The following is a 21,678-nucleotide window of genomic DNA, read 5'->3' on the forward strand; positions in this document are numbered from 1 at the left end:
AAGAGTTCCTTGCTGTTGTGTGCGTTGTTGTCCAGCCGGTCCCTGAATGCAGTTTTCTTGGTGGCGCGGATCAGTTGGTGGTGCTTCCGGGTGGCGAGCTTGAAGGCGGTCATGTTGTCTGGTGTTGGCTCCCTTCTCCAGGCTTTCGAGGGCTCGGCAGTTCTTCTTGGAGCTCTTGAGTTCGTCGGTGAACCATGGGGCCTTCTTGCTGCCGGGTCTGTTGGGCGGGGTCTTCAGTGGGGCGAGTTCGTCCGCGCAGTTGCTGATCCACTTCGTGAGGTTGTCGGCGGCCTGGCTGGGGTTCGCTGAGCTGGCGGGAGGGTGCTGGCTCAGGGAGACGGCAAGCTGGTCGGCTGTGATCTTGTTCCAGCTTCTACGGGCAACCTGTTGCTGGTGGTGGTGGATCGTCGTTCTTCTGAAAGTGAAGTGGACGCAGCTGTGGTCCGTCCAGTGGACTCCTGTGGCATGGCTGAAGGCGATGTATTTGCTGGACGAGAAGACGGCGTCGAGTGTGTGTCCGGCGAGGTGGGTGGGAGTGGTCACCAGCTGCTTGAGTCCGAGGTTGGCGAGGTTGTCGAGCAGGGTGGTGGTGTTGCGGTCGTTGTTGTTCTCCAGGTGGAAGTTGATGTCCCCCAGGAGGATGTAGTCAGCGGACTGTCGCTTTGCAATGAGTAAAGCTATTGCTGTCCTAATGTCCTTTTTTAAAGGATGAACATATCCAAGCAGTGCTGTCAGTGGGGGAGGTTGTATAGTTTGTTGCACCGTAAGAGATAAATGGTGAAAGATCTCTCCCCAATATGCCTAAACAGGACTGCAGTGCCCTGCCAGATGTGAAAAATCAGGGTCCGGAGTCGAGCACCGAGCACAAAGCTGTTTTTTATTTTTACTGTGATTCGCGCCTAAAGGAAATTAGAATTAATATATTTAGGATGGATGACAAAGAGGCAGATGACCATGAGATCCAGTCAGAAATGCTACAGGCAGTAATGTTGAGAGAGGACACCGAGGAGCAATAGAAAAGTGGGGACTCCGAGGCATTTTACTAATGGCTACCTGATAGACAAGGGTAACATACCTATGACAGATGAAAGGTATATGGTGGGACAAATCATGTGATAATTTATATGGATTATTTGATGTATATTGCAGCTGTTGTGACTGTTTAGATTGTAATATGTAAGTTGGAAACCTATCAATAAAGTTATGATTTAAATCGTTTTTATTTATGTTTAGGTGTCAAAGTTAAACAAAATCCCCACCACCTACAACCATTGCTATCAATAAAGTTGAAAAAAGTGCTGTAAATTAAATTCTGAAAAGCTTCATAAACCTCAGCGATCCACAATGGCAAATGGAGAAATTAATTACATTTTAAAAGATGAATGAATAAAAAAAAGAATTTAGATTTTTCTTTTTTTTTAATAACAATGTAATAGTTAAAATAGGGAAAGGACTGAAATAGGATTGGATATAGGGTTACACATTGGGCTAGAGGTTTAGACTTGGATGTTATGGGCAACAGGTTGCATAAGGGTTAAAAAACAAGTAAAAGTATTGATTTTTATAAGGGCCTGGATAAAGGCTAGGGTTGATTCCATAGCACCTCTTTATATCGTCCTTTATTATTGCTCATTATTGTCAACCTAATGTAAAATTTAAAACAAAATAGCATTAGGTGTTCTTTATTTTGGATCTGTCATTGTCTTATCTCTTAATTACAGCATTCTTCATTTTAATGCAGATCCAGCACTTGCATGCAAGAAAACTGAATCCTAGTGTATTGTAATGTAGTTTTCCTGTAGTTCTTTTCTACCATTTAATGAGGCCTCAAATGCCTTTCCAGTTGGTTGAGTAAGTAGCTACTCAGTTTGTAATGCTTGTTGGAGTAGGGGGTTGGTACAAGTGTCATGTATAATTGGTGTGACTGAGGCTCAGAAAATGTACTCTACTCTGGGTGCAGCTGCATACAGCACTGTTTTGGGGGTAGAGTAGCACACAGATGGGGTATGTAGGATATCTCTGCACATACAAACATATAGGATCTCTAGTTTGAGAGTCACTGTTTTGGAACTAGTCAGATATTAGAGTTTTTCCGAGTTGCAGGTGGCTACTGAGGACTCACTCTTTGGCTACAAGTGATCCTGTTTGCTCAAGTTTAGGATGTGCCTGGCTGTAGCATTCAGGATTTGTTATAACTTGCCAAGTTAGAGCCTAGACAGTCTGATGTAGGACGAACAGACGTAATCAAGATGTGACAGCACTAAGACAAGTGATGTCTGACTCACTCCACGAGAAAGGTCTGTGTAAAGGAAGATACATCACAGAACTCTGATTCTAAAGAAAGTGTCTTTGCGCACAGTGCTGGACTGGGTTTGGCATTAGAAATTGGAATCCATAATCAAGCTGAGGTTTTTCGGTTGTTCCCAGGTGATGTTGCCCCTGTTTCTATTTTCAGGGGTGCCGCAGGGCAAAAAACACTGGCAGCGTGGGATTGGAGTCACAACTCTTGATAGGAAGGCCACCTGGGCCCTCAGCACCAATTTCCATGGATGGAAAAAACTGCAGGGCAGGTGCACCATAATGGCCTCCAGTTCACACATGCGGCATGCTGATGCAATTGCAATGAGGAAGATGATTTTAGGTATCAAAAACCTTAAGGTCAAAATCACGTTCAGATCCTATTGGGGCATAAAAAATAGTTTAGTGAGATGGAAAGCATGTCAAACCTCAAACTCATCACAACTGGTTACTTAAAGATGGTGAATAAGGTAAACACCGAAGGGCTGACACAGCCGATAAATAACCGTTCACTGTGCCCAAAACAAGGCCTTGCTGTGCTCATAAAAGAACAAAAAGAACATCAGAAAGTTTGGATTACAAGGGTTGATATTTCAGGCACCACATCAAGGCAACAAATTTGTTGCAGTGCCCAGAGTAGATGTAATTTGTGAACGGAAGTCTGCCCACAAGGAAGTCTGCCCACAAGTTGGCAAGTCAGACTCATTTGCCTGCCACAGCTCAATCTCCACGCATGGCGGTGGAGGTTGTGAACACTCTGATGCAGGATCCTGCCCTGTTAGTGAGTCAGAGGTCTTCTTGGAATGGAAGCCTAACCAGAGAATAAAAGCTCAGGCTTAAGAGCACTCAGTACCCCCACTCCCCTGTCCCCCTACAGGGTGAAAAGAATGATTTGGGCTGGTCTGTCTTCAGCTTCCTCAGAACGAGAGGCAGGAGAGATAGGAGGAAGTACAGCAGTCCTTCCTTTGATTCCAGCTGGAATGCACCTCTAGCAAATGCATTGCAAGACATTCTAGCTATCAGAATTCTTAATAAAGCACTTTTGATGGTGGTGAATAGATCTAGCCAGGGTGAACCCCCTGCGTCTCCTCAGAACGAAGCCTGAGAGGGCAAACTACAGCGGCTAGGTAGCTACTGCAGCAGGGGAAGGAAAAGTGCAGGACTGCTCTCTCTCCCTGCTGGCTTATACTGTTCCAGCCAGTGCCACACCTGCAGCCCTAAAGGGACTAAGTTGGCTTCTGTAGTACGGGTTTGGAAGGGGGGCATTGCAAGGTAGCCCCCTGGAACAGCCTCTGAATTTTCTTTGCTGATGGGGAAGTTGTGTAGGTGGTGTTAATAGCCCCAAAGATCACTCCCTGATTGCGGCATGATGGATGGCAGCCATCTCAGAGCCACAGGAAGAAGCGGTGCTCAGGGCATGCTCAACTTGCCATCTTTCTTCCACGCCTGATGCCGAACTACCGGAAGAAAGAAGTACCATTGCAAAGGAAGCATTTTCTTCTGTTGGCGGCCCAGGTGGTGGGTGTAGTCTGTTTCAGAAGATGTGTTGAACCCATAGGCATTTTGCAAGTCTACCTAGAATGGATCCTCTATATACAGTTATTAGCGCCGAGATGCCCTAGGGCCTTCGTTCGCGCTTTACAAATGTTGTTATAAATAAATAAATAAATAAATAAATAATGAGGGGTTCAACTTGGCCCTTTCCTCGTCATCATCGTTTTGAGGGACATAAGGTTCTTCTTGCATTAGATCCGATACAGAAACAAAAATAGTGTGAGTCCTCTGCTGGTACCTGTGTCAGGGCGTAGGTGATTGGAATCTTGCTGTTTAACCAAGGATTGTGCTTTTGTAATTTCACAGTTTGACAAAAGTCTGGATTGGTTTGGGGTCAGAGATCGGCATCAGGATTGGTTTATCGACCAGCGTCAGCAGCAGTAAGGAAGAAACTGGGGACGACCTTGGCTCTGGTGTAGAAGTCAGTTCTTGAGTCATCACAGGTGGCTGGCCCCATAGAGAAGGGGGTTTTGGGGTTTCAGACATCAGCAGGGTGTACTTGCTGGTGAAAGTCTGAATGGAGAGGGACCCAAGAGCGTGCCAAGGGGAGTGTGAAGTGCACCAAATATCTGCAGCATGGCCTCTTTGAGGGCTGCTACTTGCTGCGGGGTGAAAAATGCTACAGTGAATCTGAGGTGCACCAGAACAATTATTGGATCGGTTCAGATTCAAGAGGCAATGGAGGGGTGCGATCTGGTTCTTGAAACCCTTGCACTTTCTTTCTAATCATAGTGTTGCGGGATGCGGCTGAGTACTGCTTGACTTGCATGCGTTTTGCTCTAGATTAAGACTTGGGTTTACAGGACCTTGAAATGGATTTTTTCCATGGGAGTGGCCTTGAGACCGGGTCTGCGACCTGGAGCAGAACCTATGCTTCAACCACGGTCTATTCTTATGCTGAGCAATGGAGATCTTCCAAAGGAGAGAAATCTGCAGTTAGAAGTATCCATTAGAAACTTCATAGTTTGCATTCTGTTGCGATTTCCATGTGTTAACATATTCTGCACCACTCCTCTTCCTTTATTCAGTGCACTGCATAAAAGCACTATAATAAAAACAATGAATACAAATAAGCTGTGATTTAGTGACTGATGAGGAGCAGAGCAGGCTTAGCTACCAGATACTTGAGCACAACAGTTTCTTATTATGGGCCAGATTAATTTATTTTGTGGGTCTCGTGGCTGCGAGGACTAACACATCCACTGCATGGATCAACTCTAGGTGGGTACACTATGCCCTCTATCCTTCACACATCTATAAAAATGAGTTCCAGTGAGTCACGTAACAATAAAACTCCTTGTCTGTCAATAGTGCCTAGAGATCACTTTAGGTTTGAACGTGCACTATACAAATAGGCTTGTTGTTATTATGATTTCCTTTATCTCTGTAGCAGCAGGCCTGACTATTAGATTTGCTTTGGAATTTAATGGCTAACAGCCCTTTGTAGTTTCTAGGCCTTTGATATGCAATAATATGATTATTTGATCTGGAGCACCAAAACTCAACTACCAAACTCTGCAGTTCTTAAGTTATTTGTCATGGGTCCATTCCTGCTGGTCCCAATAGCGGGTGCCATCTAGGTGTGTATGTCAGTAACTCAGTTAGGAGCTAAAATCTGTTAGAGTCGATTGGGTAATTTAATTCTGTAGCCTAAGACTGTTGAAGTCCACTGTAGTGTGTCAATGCAGCCCACCCAAAAGCACAGATGCACAGCCCATAGGTAGCTACAGGGACAAAGGTAGTTGATATGTGGGCTAATTGGTCCTCCCAGTAGTCTAGTAGCATCATCTGAGATGGAGCTGGCACAAGCCAAGTTCATCCACAGATCACACAGTAATGGGTAAAAAAGGATACTCCCAGAAGAGGATATATCGCAATCGAAGAAGATCCACAGACACCGCAGCAGTGGGTATATGAGGTGCACATCAAAGTGGAGATGGCTTAACCCAAGATGATGCACAGCCACCACAACAGTCTAGTGAGACCACCCAGGAAAAAGATGGCCTGGAGGATCAGAACACACCACAGTAGTAAGCCTATGGATTGGCTGCCAACCAAGAGGTCGATGGTGGAGTCTATGAAGTCATATCCTGTTTACTTACCACTTGAACCTATAATGTATATGTACTACATTGCTTCCCAAAATGGAGACTTTAATTGCTGGCCAACATTATTATACAAGTATGTTTCAAACATGTATTTACTAATCAGCATGGGGAATATAATAGAGAACAGAATCCTATTCATACCATTTCATTTAAGATCAGCCCTATGTTCCAAGGAATCTGTCCCTCTCTTCACAGCATTAGTGCTCCTGTGCCCCAAGGACCATTTCCTTTTGTCCATGACAATTGAGACAGTACTCCATAAGCACTGCATATCTCCATCCTTACACGCATATCTGGGCCCCAACACAAGGCATCCCAACTTTATTTCTAGAGCAATTCTGCCCTTTCACATAATAGCATTACTGTGCATCTTTAAAGCTCCCTTGACCCATAACCACCCACAGTCTCTCTAGTCCTTTCCATGTGCAACTTTGGTAATCATGTCTCCCAAGGGAACCCTGCTGCCTTGGTTTGTACCACATTTCTAAGGTATTCTTCAGCTTCTATTACTATGATGTGCTGGCCCTCCTCATCCATAACAATGTCGTAGAGAAAAGTCTGCTCCCCTTTTCAGTAGTATTTTTACGCCCCTATTGCCTCAGTATCCGTGTTCCTCCAGGGTCACGACATTACCACCCTCTCCCCATTTGGATGCCTGATCTGAATCCTACTAGTATTCACTCCATCAAACTTCCCTTCCCACAGTATCCATCTTTTCTTTACTCTGGTAACTCAATCCCCACTCCCCATGGTATAATTTAATTTAATTTAATTGCGGGTTTATATAGCGCTAGAATCGACTCCCGGGGGAGTATCTCCGCGCTTCGACCGCTGGGGAACCCGTCCTGGCTCACCCTGAGAAATGGTCCCTAATGGGTATCTCTAAGGTGCGACCAAGCATCCCCGGCGGTCTGGGGGGGCCGTTGTGAAGATGAGGCAAGCTAATGCCCAGAGTTGCAGAGTGTGGTCCCTGACTGGAGTAGGCACCGAGGCGAGAATTATCGAGCCCGCTGACCCTGGTCCACGACCCTGCCGCGTCGGGAATCGAACCCTGGTCCCGGGCCGTCCTCTGCTTACGGGTCTGCCGCCTCTAACCAGTGAGCCACACCTCCACAATATTCTTATCACCACTCCCTCAAGTATCCTCCTCACTCCAACTACAATATTTGTGCCCTCAATACACATCATATCCAGACTTCCAAGTCTACCATATTCCCACTGCCTCTCCCTATGGTATCCCTAGTCACCCCAACCATGCTATTATATTACCCCCTCACCAAAGTCACACCTCCAAACAGTATTCCTATATTGCTTCTACAATATGATGAGGCATAGAATATCCCTGCTTTCCCATCCATTCTCAAAACAATAACCACATTCCACTCCATCTACTATCCTGGACACTCTACTCATTGGATCTATGCTCTCTTCACCATAGTCCACACATCCCTTTCAACACAGCATTTTTTATGCCTTTTACTCTCCCACAGCCTATTAAGAGTCGCCATTCATGCGTTAACTTAGCTCTCACCTGTGCGTGTACAAACTGTAAGTGCTGTCAAACATTTCAAATGATGTGAGGAAATCCTGAGGTGCTTGTTCCACAGTCTCCTGAAGTAAAGAGCAGAAAAGAGGACATATATGAGACGGTAACAGAGAAGCCTCAAGGAGATAAAAGTGCATAGGGCAGGTAGCAAAATTAACAGAAATTTGCAAGCTTTTTAAACATATACTCCAAGGCACAAAGGACTGAAACATGCACATTTACACACTTGTTTTCAGCTAACACAACACCGCAGGCAGCATGAAGAAACAGTGGTTGTGTTCTGGGCTTCCACATAACAGGCAACACTGAAATGTGAAAGTGCCTGCAAATCCCTTTCTGCCATGTAACCCAGGTACTCATCTGTAAATGGGGAGCATTGAAAAGGTTAATTTGTAAGTTGGGGTCTTTTAAATACAAAAACCTCACAGGCATGCAAAACAATTGCAATAAAGTGTCTCACATTAAGCAAACACAACTATGAACAAGACATGTCCTAGAAACACTCAACCATACATGGTCAGACCAAGGCTTGTCTCTGCTTCTGACAATACATCCTTTTATATTTTTGCTTTAGTTAGTAGCTTAGATGATAATTTGTTTCTGTAAAGAACTACTATCTGTACATCCCCGACTAGATCACTCAGAGAGGGGATAAACTGGCTGAGACTACTGGACAGCTGACAATGTTTCAGTTTAAGAGGCTTAAATAGAAGTTTTTTAACTGACTGACCAATTGGGTACACACATGTATCAGTATATGGAGAAGTACTTCCAAATGACACCTTACCTGCTTTCCAAAGATGCATGTATTCACGATCAATTGCAAAGGCAATAGTGAGCACTCCCCTCAGTCATTTAAACAGGGGCAGCTCCTCCATGTGGGCAGAGGAGCGCGCCCCACTACTTTTTCGCTGTTGCGAGAAGCAGTAACATAAAATGGTATGAATACTGCGAGAAAGCAGAAGGGTTTAGTTGGAGGGCGGGCGGTCCTGCAACAGGGCAGGGGAGGAGTGGCTATCCCAATGTTGCAGGCCCAAACTGTTTTGGTCAGCCCTCTGGGGCCGACCAAACCAGTCATGCACACTCAACCATTTTCTCCATGTAGGCTGCATGCAGCCTACATGGAGAAAATGGCCTCCCCATAGCCGCCCACTGGGCACCGTCCCCACCAATCACAACGCTGGCATTGCAGCGATGTGGTAGGCTTAGGAGAGGGGAGGGAGGCTTCCTGCTTCCAGCGAGGAGCAGAGAAGCAGAGACGATGCGGGACCGGATCAGGCCGGTTAAGACAATTTATTTTATTTTTTATAATTAACATTTTTAAAAAACATCCCACCCGGGACTTATTTATGCAGTCACTTATTTACTAGTTAAAAACAGAGAATAATGGAACTATCAGTAACATGTACATTTGTTAACCAGATCGAATGAACATTTTTTTTAAACAATTATTCTACACATTTATACAAAGCAATACACATATTTAGGTCTATATCTATAGTACAAATAAATGCTTATATACAGAAGATATGCTGTATATTTTGGTTTGCCTATGGTGGTTATGTGGGCAAGAGCCAATTCTTGAGCAGTTTACTGAAGAAAAGGTGGTTATCTGTGCATCTTATATTGGGGGGAAAGAATTCCATAGTTTGGCTGCTTGAACAGGGAAGGATGTGCCACCATGGTGATGTTCAGGACATTGTCATAATGTTGTGCGAAGCTAGATGTAAAACAAGTTTTGTGCGTGCAAATGTATGCAAAAGGTCACATCTTGGACATATTATTCAGGAGGACAATGTAATAAATAAGCTGCTTCGCTACATGGGCCTAAACCGGGGATATAACACCCACTCCTCATACTAAGGGTCGATATCTCAAAAGCTATCTAAAAAGCCAGCAGACAGTTAAAAAATGACTCTTTAAAAGCATCTAAAAGTGGGCTTCCCAATAAAATATTTCAAAAGTTTTACAAGTAATTTTATTATTTGAGATCCCGAGCACTCAGAAAGCCATGGTGCCTAGAAAAAGAAAAAGCCGGTTTGGGACAAATTGTTCCCACGAGGAAGGATGACAATTGTTTATGTGTTCCGAGTGGCAGACGAAACATTGTTGTTGGCCACATATGCAGATGTTTCCAGAGACGCACCTCTTAGCATGTTTATGGAGATACCAGCCAGTTCCAAATATGCAGCCTGAACGATTTCAACAGATTCTGGGTGTACATGAAGAATTGGGAGTTACATTACTCCTGATGAATGGGAGAAACGCCTTCATCAGCTTGGATTCAAAACACCGGCTTATCACCTATTCCTCTATTATACAATTTATTACACACAGGTAATAAACCTAGTTAAGGAATGTGAAATGAATGGTGCCCCTAGACTGAACGGGATTCCAAGGGCGGACTTTAGAGAAGACACTAAATGCTGTCCTAGATCTCTCATCCAACTGTTCAATCACTGTTTCAACAAGATCATAAATCAATCTTTCTGGAGGGGCTCTATATTTGATCAGATTTATAAAAAATGTTTTCTATTCATTCCATCCAGTTACTGACTTATAGCACTGTTGCGGCAAAATATTACACAAAAGAGTTACTGGTGGAGTTAACAGAATGGGACACGGAAAAACAACTCCTGCCATGGAACCAGACAGTATTTCAATCCGGGTTTTATACAGAGTTCACAGTCACATCCCTGGTTAACTTATGTATTAAGTGCAATCAGATCTTTAACAGCTTGGACTGACTGGGAGTCCATCACCCTCTTGTTTACATTGAAAGCCATAGGTGAACAGCGTAAGGACGATTTATTGACAAGAAGCCCTAAATATAGGGGGTGGGGGAAATTTAGCACTAGGGCAGTTCAGCTTCATGCTGATGAAGGGCCCCAATTAAGGGGAGGCAACTGTCCTAATTCAGGTTAAACCATCATTTGAGCAGGTCAGCACATTTAAGTAGGTTTCACAGCATTGGAGAGGTTTCATGAATTAAAGTAGGACCTTTCTGAGACGATTGAAAGCCATCTGTATGAACTATTCTTAAAGTGATGTCACACTCAATAATTAATGACAGTAGATTCTATTTATCCTTATTACCTCCATATAAATGTACTGATTGCTAGGGGTGTAGGTTTTCGTAACTTGTGCATTATGAATGGCAAGCTAGAACACCGCTATTGAGAGGTACACATTGATAGGACTGAGATAAATAATGAACTATCTCATGTTTTAATGAAGATGCACCCAGCAAGAAACTTTGTTTGAACAAGCTTTACTTTCCAGATGAAATTTACTAGCTATAGAAAAAATGATTTAAGAGAGCAAGGCTTCCCCAGACACAATCAAAGAACGGCCTGAGCTCACATCACTAGTTTCGGCTCTGGAGCAGAGGGCGAGAATGTTGCAGGATTGGGACAGTCATAGTCCAAAGCATGGTACACAGGGAGCAGAAAGGTCAAGTCCTACAATATACAGGAGCACAGGCTACTGTATTGGGTCAAGCGACATTGGCTACTCTATTGGCTCAAGCAGCACACAGCTAGGTCTTGGGGAAGATTCTGGCAGCACGGCCCGATCCAAAAGAAAAGAGAAAAGTTTTTCATATGTGGAAAACATAGAGCAAAAGGAATTCAGATTAGAGATCAAATGCATTGATCTGGGGTCTAGCACAGGGGCCAAATAGAGGGAGAGGGGCGAGGGAGCTCTTGTTCACAAAAGCGGAGGGTACATGGACTATAAAAAGATTTCACATTAAACATGTGGTGGATACTGCTTTCTTAACCTCTTGAGACACGGAAAAAGACCCATGTCAAGAAGTAGATTAGAAAGTCTCCTTGAAATCTGTTGTGAAGGGCCCTTTTTGGATGGTTATCCCACAACTTTCTGCTGTGGTAATTGATCTGAAAGTAATCTGGGTCCTCCTAACCAGGCCTCAGCACCAGTGCTCTTTCCCTTAAAGTGTAAATGTGAATTGGTACACCTAATTGGCAAGTGTTTTTACACTCCTGTAAGGCCCTAGTACATGGTACGATTGGTACCCAGGGCAGGGAGGAAAAGGGGCGCCAGGGCTGCAGCACTTATAGTGCCACCCTGACTGACCGAAGTGGAACCAAAGGCTGTAGGTCTGCTGTGTCAGCACTGCACGAGCAGCTTGCCTGATCGAGTTCAACCTGCACACACCATGTGTGACAGGGTCACCTCAATGCACTTAATATTTCAGTCACCTCTAAGGTAAGCATCCTATAGACCAGGAGGCAAGGTGCATTATATTATAGGTGTGAAAATATATGTGCAAGCATATAATGTCCTGTGGTAGAATTTCAAAGGAAATTTGCCAGCAAATGACTGACCCTCCATCGGATAACAAGGGCTGGAAACTAGACATACCTCAGATGTCCAGCTCCATTATGGAACAGTCAATATTCTTTGTGTTTGGTATCAAACACTGTGCTTTTTAACCCCTGACACAACAGTGGTGTCGAGGTTTAACCAGCATGTACCTAGGTGACACTTTAGACCACCAAGCTAACCCAGTGTTCCTGTGCCTTGGCGGGCTTTGCGGAGGGTTTGCAGCCAAGACTGAAGTCTGACTCCATGCTGGGAAGTGTGTGCCAGTCCCGGAGGCCAGAGATAAACATCTGTGTGTGCAGGATGTGACACTTCCACCCACACAGGAACGCTAGTGAATGGTCCATCATGGCTGTGAGCCTCAAAGTCTTAACAGGTGCGACAGGATGCACAACGAAGACTGAGCAACCAATGCGGGAAATCAGTGCGGGCCACGAAGCAGTAACTCAAAAGGAAACATAGTAACCGGAATGCATTTACTTTGGACATGTAAGCTTACTCCGCAAAGCAGGAGCTCGCTTGCTTATAAAAAAGTTTCTAAAGGTCGTGTACACTCCACACATTACTGCAATATCCTATGGTACAAAAAAGCGAAAAAATTTGTGTTAGAACTGGGGGTCTCTAGTTGGCAATGGTGTACACCTTTGACCAAATAGAAACCCTTGCTTCTAAGTCAGGACAAGGGGATTACACTCCTAGATAACCCCTGCTCACCCCCTTGGTAGCTTGGCACAAGCAGACCGACTTATCTCAGAGGGAGTGTGTTAAGCATTTGTGAATATACACAGTAATACAGTGAAAACGCTACAGATGGACACAACACAGGTTTTATAAAAAATAAGTATTCTTTCTATAGACTTAAAACAAGACCACAAACGACAAAAATCCACAATACTGTAGTTAGAGTTAACTTAAAGATGATAAAAGTTGCTTAGATTAAGTGGATGATAAATGTGACAGTACTCAACAAAGTACCTGGATGCGTCACGCAAAACAAACAAAAGGCTCACAGAGTGTGAGATGCGTCGGTTCCATGATCCGGGGGAGATGGTGTGTCGCGCCTCAATGCTTGCGCAGAGTAGGGGATGCGTCGTGATCCTTACCGGTGCAGAGGTGATGCGTAGATTCTCAGCCTGCGGGCCGGTTGTGATGCGCAAGATGGCGCCTCGATGTGATGCAACACTCCAGGTGCGATGCGAGAAGATGGCGCCCTTGATGCAACAACGATGCGTTCACGCCCTGGCAGCCTTGCGACGACTCTGTACTTTGGAGCCGCAACAGTCCCTGCGACACGCTTCTCCGGTGATGCAATGGCAACTCTCTCAATGACGTCACGCTTCTCCGGTGATGCGACAGCAGGCAGCTCTGACAAAGACACGCTTCCTGGGAGATGTCGCGGCGGCAGGCTTCTCCGGCGATGCAATGATTTCAGTTGCGGCGGCGTCCCGCTTCTTCTCGATGCGTCGCAGTTACAGCTCCCAGCGACACGCAGGCTTTGCCAAACAGAATTCCCAGCAAGGAAACTATGAGGGGAGCTGGAGATAAAGTCTTTTGTCCCTGAGACTTCAGCAGGAGGCAAGCACAAGTTCAAGCCCTTGGAGTATATTCTGTAAGATGATGAAAGTCCTTAAAAAGTTCCTTCTCCTTTCCTTGGCAATGAATCGACCATTGCAGGCCAACCCAGCAAACAGCATACTGGCAGAGGGGCAGTCAAAACTCCTACAGCTTCCTTGGTTCTTCTCCTAGGCAAAAGGTTCGCCTTGTTCCCAGAAGTGATCTAAAGTTCTTGGGTATTGGTCCCAATATTTATACCCCAAAATCCTTTGTTCTCTGAAGGCAGAGAGGCCTCTTCCTAGTCCAAACCAGCTCTTGAGCACTTTGTTTACAGGACTACTTCCTTCCTTTCACAGTGCAGGGCAGAAACATCAGACCCCCCACAGGAGATGGAGCCAGCACAGGGGAGGGAAGGCACAGCCCTGGAGCACTTTGTTGACATGATTCTTTCTCTCCTAGCACAGTGCAGGGCAGAGACATCAGACACACAACAGTAGGTGGAGCCAGCATTGTGGAGGGAAGGCCCAGCCCTATTCAGGTCCCAGGTGCAACTCCTCTCGCCCATCTGGATGCAGATCTCTCTATTCACCACTGGGCTGCCCCAGCCTGTCTCCTGTAATACCCCAGCCCTGTCACTCAAACTCCAGACAAGGAATACACAACCTAGCAGAGGCAGGCCTGGCCAGTTAGGCAAGAAAATGCCTACTTTCGTAAAGTGGTATTTTCATACACAGAATGTTAAAACCAACGTCACTAAAAGATGTACTTTATCATTCTGAGTTCAGCCATACTAAACTCGAATTTCTACCATGTTCCCGGAGTCAGTTAGGATTATAAAATGTAATTATCTAACTGCCCATTCTGGCCTATGGAGAACAGGTAGCCTTGCAATAGTGAAAAACGACAATGGCTGTAATTCACTATTAGGACATGCTACACACACCAGAGCATGGCCTACCATATACTTACAATACACCCTGCCCGTGGGCCTACCACAGGGGTGTCTGATATGAAGAAAAGGGAAGGTTTAGGAACTGGCAAGTGGGTGCAGTGGCCAAGTCTAGATGGCAGTCACAGACTGCACACAGGCCTTGCAATGGCAGGCCTGAGACACACTTTACAAGCTGCTTCTGTGGGTTACACAACCAGTGCTGAAAGTCCACAAGCAGCATTTGATTTACAAGCCATAGGCACAGATGGTGCACTGTACTAGGGTCTGACAAGTAAATCAAATAACCCAATCGTGAAGTCACTAATCAGTACATCAATTTAAAATAGGGAGCAATTGCACTGTGGCACTGAATAGCAGTGGCACAGTGCCCAAAGCATACAACCAGCAAAACATATAAAATGCAGAGGAGCCAATCAGTAAAAATGGAAGGGAGACTCACGCCAATGATGCCAAGTCTAACAATTAGTATGAAAAAGAAATCAAATAAAAATACTTAAAACAAGCATTACAATACAATATTTACAGCTTTACATCCATTATATAGTTTTTTGTAAGACACAGTAATCCTTAAATTTTGAAGGCAAAGTAGAATTGTGTACAGCTTTGGTGTTCTGGGGTAATGCAATCATTAGATTGTTCAGGGACAATGTACCAGGTTGCTTTTGTGAAAGTAACAAATCATTTGCATTATCAATCTTAGATGACCCTTGGCTGTCAGATGAATGATCTTGCATTGTTTGCCACCAAGTGCTTTCAAGAGAGGAATTGTTGCCATCATAGCCTTGTACAGCTTGAATTTTGCAGCCTGCGCAATCTTGACAAGATCTCTTACTCCACCAGCCTTTGTCATTTATAAGTACTGAGCCTTTAGACACTCTTTTCGATAAACCCTTTTTGACCTTAGTGCTATTTCTGATCAAAACCCAATCCACTGCTTCCAATGTTAATTCTTTGACATGGTGTGTTTTGTCAAAACGTTCTTTAACCTGACTTTGCATTACTTCAACTCTGGATGCAATAGTCTGCATTGCAGGTGTGCTCTTTTCGCTTACCTCTCTTATCCAGCCAGGATAAAATGAAGCCCTTACAAATCTTTTGCGTAGCATCATAAATGGGGACATACCTGTTGTACTGTGTGAAGATACTAGATATGACCAAACTTACTCCCTGAGAAAAGTGTTGACCTCAATACCCATGGTCAAGGTGGTTTGCACACCCTCTTTTAAGAGCTTATTCATGCGTTCAACCAAAGCATTGGCTGAAGGTGTGTAAGGTGCAACTCTGAGATGAGTAATGTGAAAACCCTCAATGAAGTCCTTCATGCACGCTGTGAAGTGGGGTCTGTAACAATTTCATTGGGTGCTCCTTCTACAACCAAAATTATTTTTAATAATGTGATTATAGCGTCAGTGTTGGGAACAAAGTGTAAAACCAAAATACACCCATTTTGAAATATAATCAATCAAAACCAACATATATCTTTTGTTAGTAGACAATAACTAAATTGAACCTGCAAAATCAAGTGTCACTTTTTGCCAAGCGTCCTCCGGCAGAAGGACCGTTTGAATTGGTAACTCACGTACCTTCCAGTGCTTATCAGATACCAAACAGGTGGTGCAATTAGCAATACACTTAGAAACTTGAGCTTCCGATGCAGGCTACCAATACATTAAAAAAAATATTTGCATGTGCTACTGCCCTTAAATGGCCCTTGTGTGCCTACTTAATAGTATCATCTCTGATCGTCACAGGAGCCACACACATCTCAAGTACTTGCACCCCTTCAAAAACTGATAGGTCCTCTCAAATCTGTACAAAACGTCTCAAAGAGGCCACAACATTTCTTTCCTTGGGCCAACCTTCATTCATGAATTTGAAAACAGAGTGTAACACAGCTTCCTGTTTGGAAGGTTTTAACCACTGGTTGTGTGATCATCCTTTGTTCTGTAGTATATCTTCCACAAAAGCAATCACATTTTCATTATCTTGAAATGTGCTGGATTCTTCACCTCTGATCGGTAACGCGGAGAGACATGCAAGGTGCTATGTTTTTCCCACCAGGTATGTTTTCATGGTAAAATTAAATTCTTGCAGCTTAGATACCAACCTGACCAATCGTGATGATGCTTTACTTGAACCATTGCCACTCAACAGGCGGAGCAATGGTTTGTGGTCTGTAAATTGATCAAAGTGGGAACCCCAAATTAATGTATTGAACCTTTCCACTGTCCAACAGAAGAAGTGCGTTACTTACCTGTAACTGCAGTTATCCAGTATTGGTATTTTTCATAGATTCACATGCCTGAATCATTCCCTGTCATCGGAATGGGAGTCCCCGGTATATAAACAAAGTAATGTCCTATAAACATATAGAGAAATAGGCCTATCGGCCTCACATTAGTAACATATCCCTGTCCTTTTGTTAAAAGGACCAAACTCTAGAAAAGAGCCAATCAGCTGCCACCTCCCTCACATTAGTAACATATCCCAGTCCTTTTGTAAAAAGGACCAAACTCTAGAAAAGAGCCAATCAGCTGCCACCTCCCTCTAGAACCCTCCTGGAAGGAGCCTCAGTCCCTCAGATTTTCCTACACACAAAGCTAAGTAGGCGTATCACTGAGAGAGTTAGGTGAGCCCTTCCAGGGGAGGCGGGAGGGTTGCATGTGAATCTATGAAAGACACCAATACTGGATAACTGCAGTTACAGGTAAGTAACGCATTTCTTATCCAGTATTATGGGTGTCTTTCATAGATTCACATGCCTGAATCAGAGTAGCCAGCAATGCATTAAGCACATTTCGGATGGTACAGTATATGCAAGTCATTAGATAAAAACATCAAGCGACTAACAGGAGCATATAATTGCAAACAATAAATACCATCACATTACACAACCGAGAAATGTGCGTACATGGAAAGGATGGAGGGATGAAAGAAGGCTCACCTCTAGTGAAATAGATGACAAAGCACTGCTTGTCCCACCGCAGCATCCTTCATAAGCTCCGTGTCCAGGTAGTAATGCCTAGTGAAGGTATGTGGCGACTTCCATGTTGCCGTTCTGCAAATGTCAATGACAGGTACACCTGCGAAAAGTGCAATGGATGTGGACATCGCCCTAGTAGAATGAGCTTGTACTTTAGAGTGCAGGGGATGTCCTGCTTGTTCATGACAAAAAAAATAGCTGCCGAGATCCAGCGGGAAATGCTGTAAGCCACAAATAGCTGATTTGACTTTCTGAAAGCCTTTGTCCTGTCGATATAGAATTTTAAGCACCGCTTGAGATCCAAAGAATGCAACGACCTTTCTGCGGTAGTACTGGGATTTGGAAAGAAGGGATGCAAAACCACAGGCTCATTTAGATGGAAATCCTATGGGACTTTTGGAATAAACTTCGGATTTGTCCGTAAAATCACTCTGTCTTGTTTAAATTGCAGAAAAGCTTGCACTTCTCTCACCCGCCTCGCGGATGTGAGCGCAAGTAGTAGAGCTGGCTTCCAAAATAGATATTTCAGGTCAGCCCTGTGCACTGGTTCAAAGGGATGCTTCATGAGATGATTAAGGACTGTATTAAGGTGCCAGGCAGGAGGCAACATTTTCACCGGAGGGAAAGTCCTGTATAATCCTTTTAAAAATTGCTTGATCAGTCTGTGAGATCAGAGAGAAGGACCCACTGAAGATCCCTTGTAACGGGATATTGCAGCCAAGTGGACTCTGATGGAGGAGTGAGCAAGGTCTGACGTTGCCAAGTGGAAAAGATAAGGTAAAACTTGCTCCGGAGATGAAGAGAAAGGGTGCATTGCTCGATTTTTACACCAGACGCAAAACCTCTTCCATTTCAAAGAGTATGTTTTATTGGTGCTATCTGCTCGAGCTAGGATGGCTCTACAATCAGGTGGAATATTCAAATTCTGAAGCTCTCTGAACTCAGGAGCCAGGCGGCTAACCTGAGAGATGCCAGATTCGGATGTCGGACTTGTTTTTTGTTCATTGTGAGCAGAGATGGACACTGTTTCAGGCGGATCGGTGGCTCCAGAGATAGGCAGTGGAGTTCCGTGAACCAATGTTGCAGTGGCTAAGTCGGGGCTATTAAAATGAGAGTACAGGGCTCCACTTTCAGTTTCCTGAGGACTCTGGGAAGCATCGGGAATGGCGGAAAGGCGTACGCAAAGACATTGCACCATGCGATCGAAAATGCATTCCCTAGAGACCCTGACTGGGGATGCCAACTTGCAATGTGTGGGCATTTGGCGTTGGATCTTGTGGCGAATAGGTCGATCTGTGGAGTTCCCCATCGCAAGAAGATTTGGTTGAGGATCTCCTGATCCAGTTCCCACTCGTGCGATGTTGTCTCCTGTCTGCTCAATGAGTCGGCGAGTACATTGTCCATGCCTGGGACGTACTCCGCTCGAAGAGATATCTTGTTTGTGATTAGCCAGTTCCATATTTTCTGCGACTCGCGAGAGAGCGTTAGTGAACGCATCCCTCCCTGTTTGTTGAGGTAGTGCATCATCGTGGTGTTGTCTGTCCGGACGAGCACACGGGAATTCTTGATTCTTGGCAGAAAAGCCTAAAGGGCCAGGAAGACTGCCCGCAGTTCGAGGAAAGGGAGACCACTTCCCGCTTATCCGCAGTTCTTGCAGAAAAGCTCCCCAACCGTCCAAGGAGGCATCTGTTGTGATAATATGAGGAGCAGCTGGAAGTAGGAATGTCAAGCCTCGAGAAAGGTTTCGAGATGACATCCACCATTGCAGGGCTTTGACCATCTGGGGAGTTACTTTTATGAGGTCATCGAAAGACCCTGTGCATTGGATCCACTGTTTTTACAGTGCTTCCTGTAGAGGTCGCATCCGAAGACGACAGTGAGGATTCAGGAGGATACACAATGACATCATCCCCAGAAGGGACTTGAAAAGGCGGACCGTCAAGGCCTTCTTTGATGCCACTAGAACAGCTAGTGCCATAAGCTTTTTCTTCCTCTCTTGGGATGGGAAAGCTTTCTTCGAACGCGTGTCCATGCGTTGCACCTAAGAAATTGATGCAATGAGAAGGTTGCAGGACTGATTTTTCTTGATTGAGTGTGAGACCCAAACAATTGAAGAGCCTTAAACAGGCGTTGGAAGACCTGGACGAGTCTTCTAAGGATGGAGCCTTGATCAGCCAGTCGTCCAGATATGGAAAGACTTGGTGATGGCGCTGCCTGAGGTATGCCGCCACTGGGAAAAGACATTTCGTGAAGATGCGAGGTGCAGACTTGAGCCCGAAGGGCAGGACGCGAAATTGAAAGTGTATGCCTGCTACTGCAAATCTTAAGAATTTTTTGTGATTCTTGTGAATCGGGATATGGAAGTAGGCGTCCTGAAGGTCTAGGGACGTGTTGAAATCTTCCTCTTCCAGTAGCTGTAGGACCTCCTGGATCGTCACCAGTGAAACAACTGCGTCTTCAGGAATTTGTTGAGGGCCTGGAGGTCTAAAATTGGTCTCCACTTCTTCTCTGAATTAAAAAGAAGTGGGAATAAAATCCCTTTCCCCTTTGAGATGGGGTACCTTCTCTATTGCCCCTTTCTGGAGCATAATAGAGATTTCTTGCAAAAGCAGCCGTAGATTTTTGTGACGCAAGGAGTTTGCATGAATTCCATAGAATGGCCGAATTGCACTAATTGAAGGACCCAACGGTCCGTGGTAATCTTTTTCCAATTTTTTAGGAAGTGGGTAATCTTTCCTCCAATTTTAATGAGTGAAATGAAGTCTGGACTGGCTGAATAAACATGTCATTGTCTACGTCCGTTGTTTTTTCGTTGTCCTTTACCCTGAAAGAACGACTTGCCATAAGAAGGTTTCTGATTCTGTTGTTGGCGCGGTTGATATTGGGGTCGACTCTGGCCTGACGAGAATGAGGACCTGTATTGGAAATTTCCTCTATAGGAAGACTGTCCTCTTCCTCTATTTCCACGAAAGGACCGGTTCTTGTACTGGAGAGTGCCCAAAGCTCTCGCAGTGTCTGTGTCCTTTTTAATATTCTGTAATGCTTCATCAATTTTGGAGCCGAATAGTAACTGGACATCATACGGCATGTCCAATATCTTCGTTTGTACCTCAGGGCGGAATGAAGTTGCTTTCAGCCACCCCTGGCGTCTCAAGACTGCCACTCCCGCCAACTGGCGGAACCCTGTCATAGCCATTGCACAGTCTATAATTTCTGATGCTGATGTTTCACCCTCTTGCAGAATCTTCTTCACCTCCTCCTTGGATGTATCTGGTAACTCTGACAGATAGGGGCTATATCTGCCCATAATTGCCTATTATAGCGTCCCAAGAGCGCTAAAGCATTTGCAGCCTTTACTGTCATCGCACACATTGAAGAAAACCTTTTCCCAATGTTGTCTAATCTTCTTCCATCCTTATCAGGAGGAGCCGATAAAGGGGCTGAAGTATTCCTGGAGTTTTTCTGGGCCGCCTGTGTTACCACCGAATCCGGTTTGGGATGTCCCGTCAAACAGGCCGGTGCAGTATCAGGCGCGCTATACTTCTTGTCCAACCGAGGAATCACTGAATCCACAGAGGCGGGGTTTTGCATGATCTTAACCCCCTGGGTCCATAGATAATCGGTCATAGGTATTGACCTAACTGCTTTTTTGATAGGTTCTTCGAAGTCATACAAGAAGCAGTCTTGTTCTTGAGAGACCATCGCGATCTTAAACCGTTGAGCAGCCCTCTCAACCACATTATGGAACCCTCCAATGTCGCCTGGTGGTGAATCTGCGGGCGCGGGCACTGGAGGTGCGGGAGAGGGAATGACTTAGTCATCCCAGTCATCATGCACAGATTGAATATTCTGCAGCTCACCCTCTTCTTGCTGGTCTTCCTCTTCTCCTTCTTCATCAGAAGTTGGAGGATGTGGTACATCAACTCTCTCTGGTTGAATATTTAAGGGCGGAGGTAGTGGTCTTGGAGACGGAGTTACTGTGGCAGGCGGAGGAGCCGGAGACTCTGAAAACCTCTGTTTATAATCCTGAATGAGGTATCGCAAATCCGTAACTAAGGATGCTGGAAGACAAACCATAGGAGTAGGTGGCTGATGATATACCTCCTCCTGATCTTCCTCCTCATCTGAACTCTGACACTTCACGTTGAGCTCCGAAGGACTTGTCGCCATTTGGAACATGTCACCCTCGTCTGAGTCTTCCTCCTGGAGGAGACATGCTGGAGGAATTGGTTGGACCGGCTCGGTGATGTTAACGTCGGTGTCAGCGCCCTTTTTGTGATTTAAAGGCGTACACATGTTGCCTGTAGGCCAGAATCCATCACCGGCGACGAGCCCG

The 21,678-nt window shown here is 45.0% G+C and overlaps 1 protein-coding gene across 4 annotated transcripts in view; it reads right to left on the reverse strand.

The window, feature by feature from the left end:
* The window catches only part of ENTPD5 (ectonucleoside triphosphate diphosphohydrolase 5 (inactive)), a 408,239-nt gene that overhangs the window by 137,040 nt on the left and 249,521 nt on the right, over positions 1-21,678 (reverse strand). For all 4 annotated transcript variants that reach the window (XM_086937471.1, XM_086937473.1, XM_086937472.1 and 1 more), the window contains one exon: positions 7,492-7,571. In XM_086937471.1, the coding sequence (XP_086793597.1) occupies positions 7,492-7,571 (80 nt within the window). The remainder of the gene's footprint in view (positions 1-7,491; positions 7,572-21,678) is intronic.

Source organism: Lissotriton vulgaris, chromosome 9, assembly GCF_964263255.1.
Source record: "Lissotriton vulgaris chromosome 9, aLisVul1.2, whole genome shotgun sequence".
In the NCBI taxonomy this organism is placed as follows: Eukaryota; Metazoa; Chordata; class Amphibia; order Caudata; family Salamandridae; genus Lissotriton; species Lissotriton vulgaris.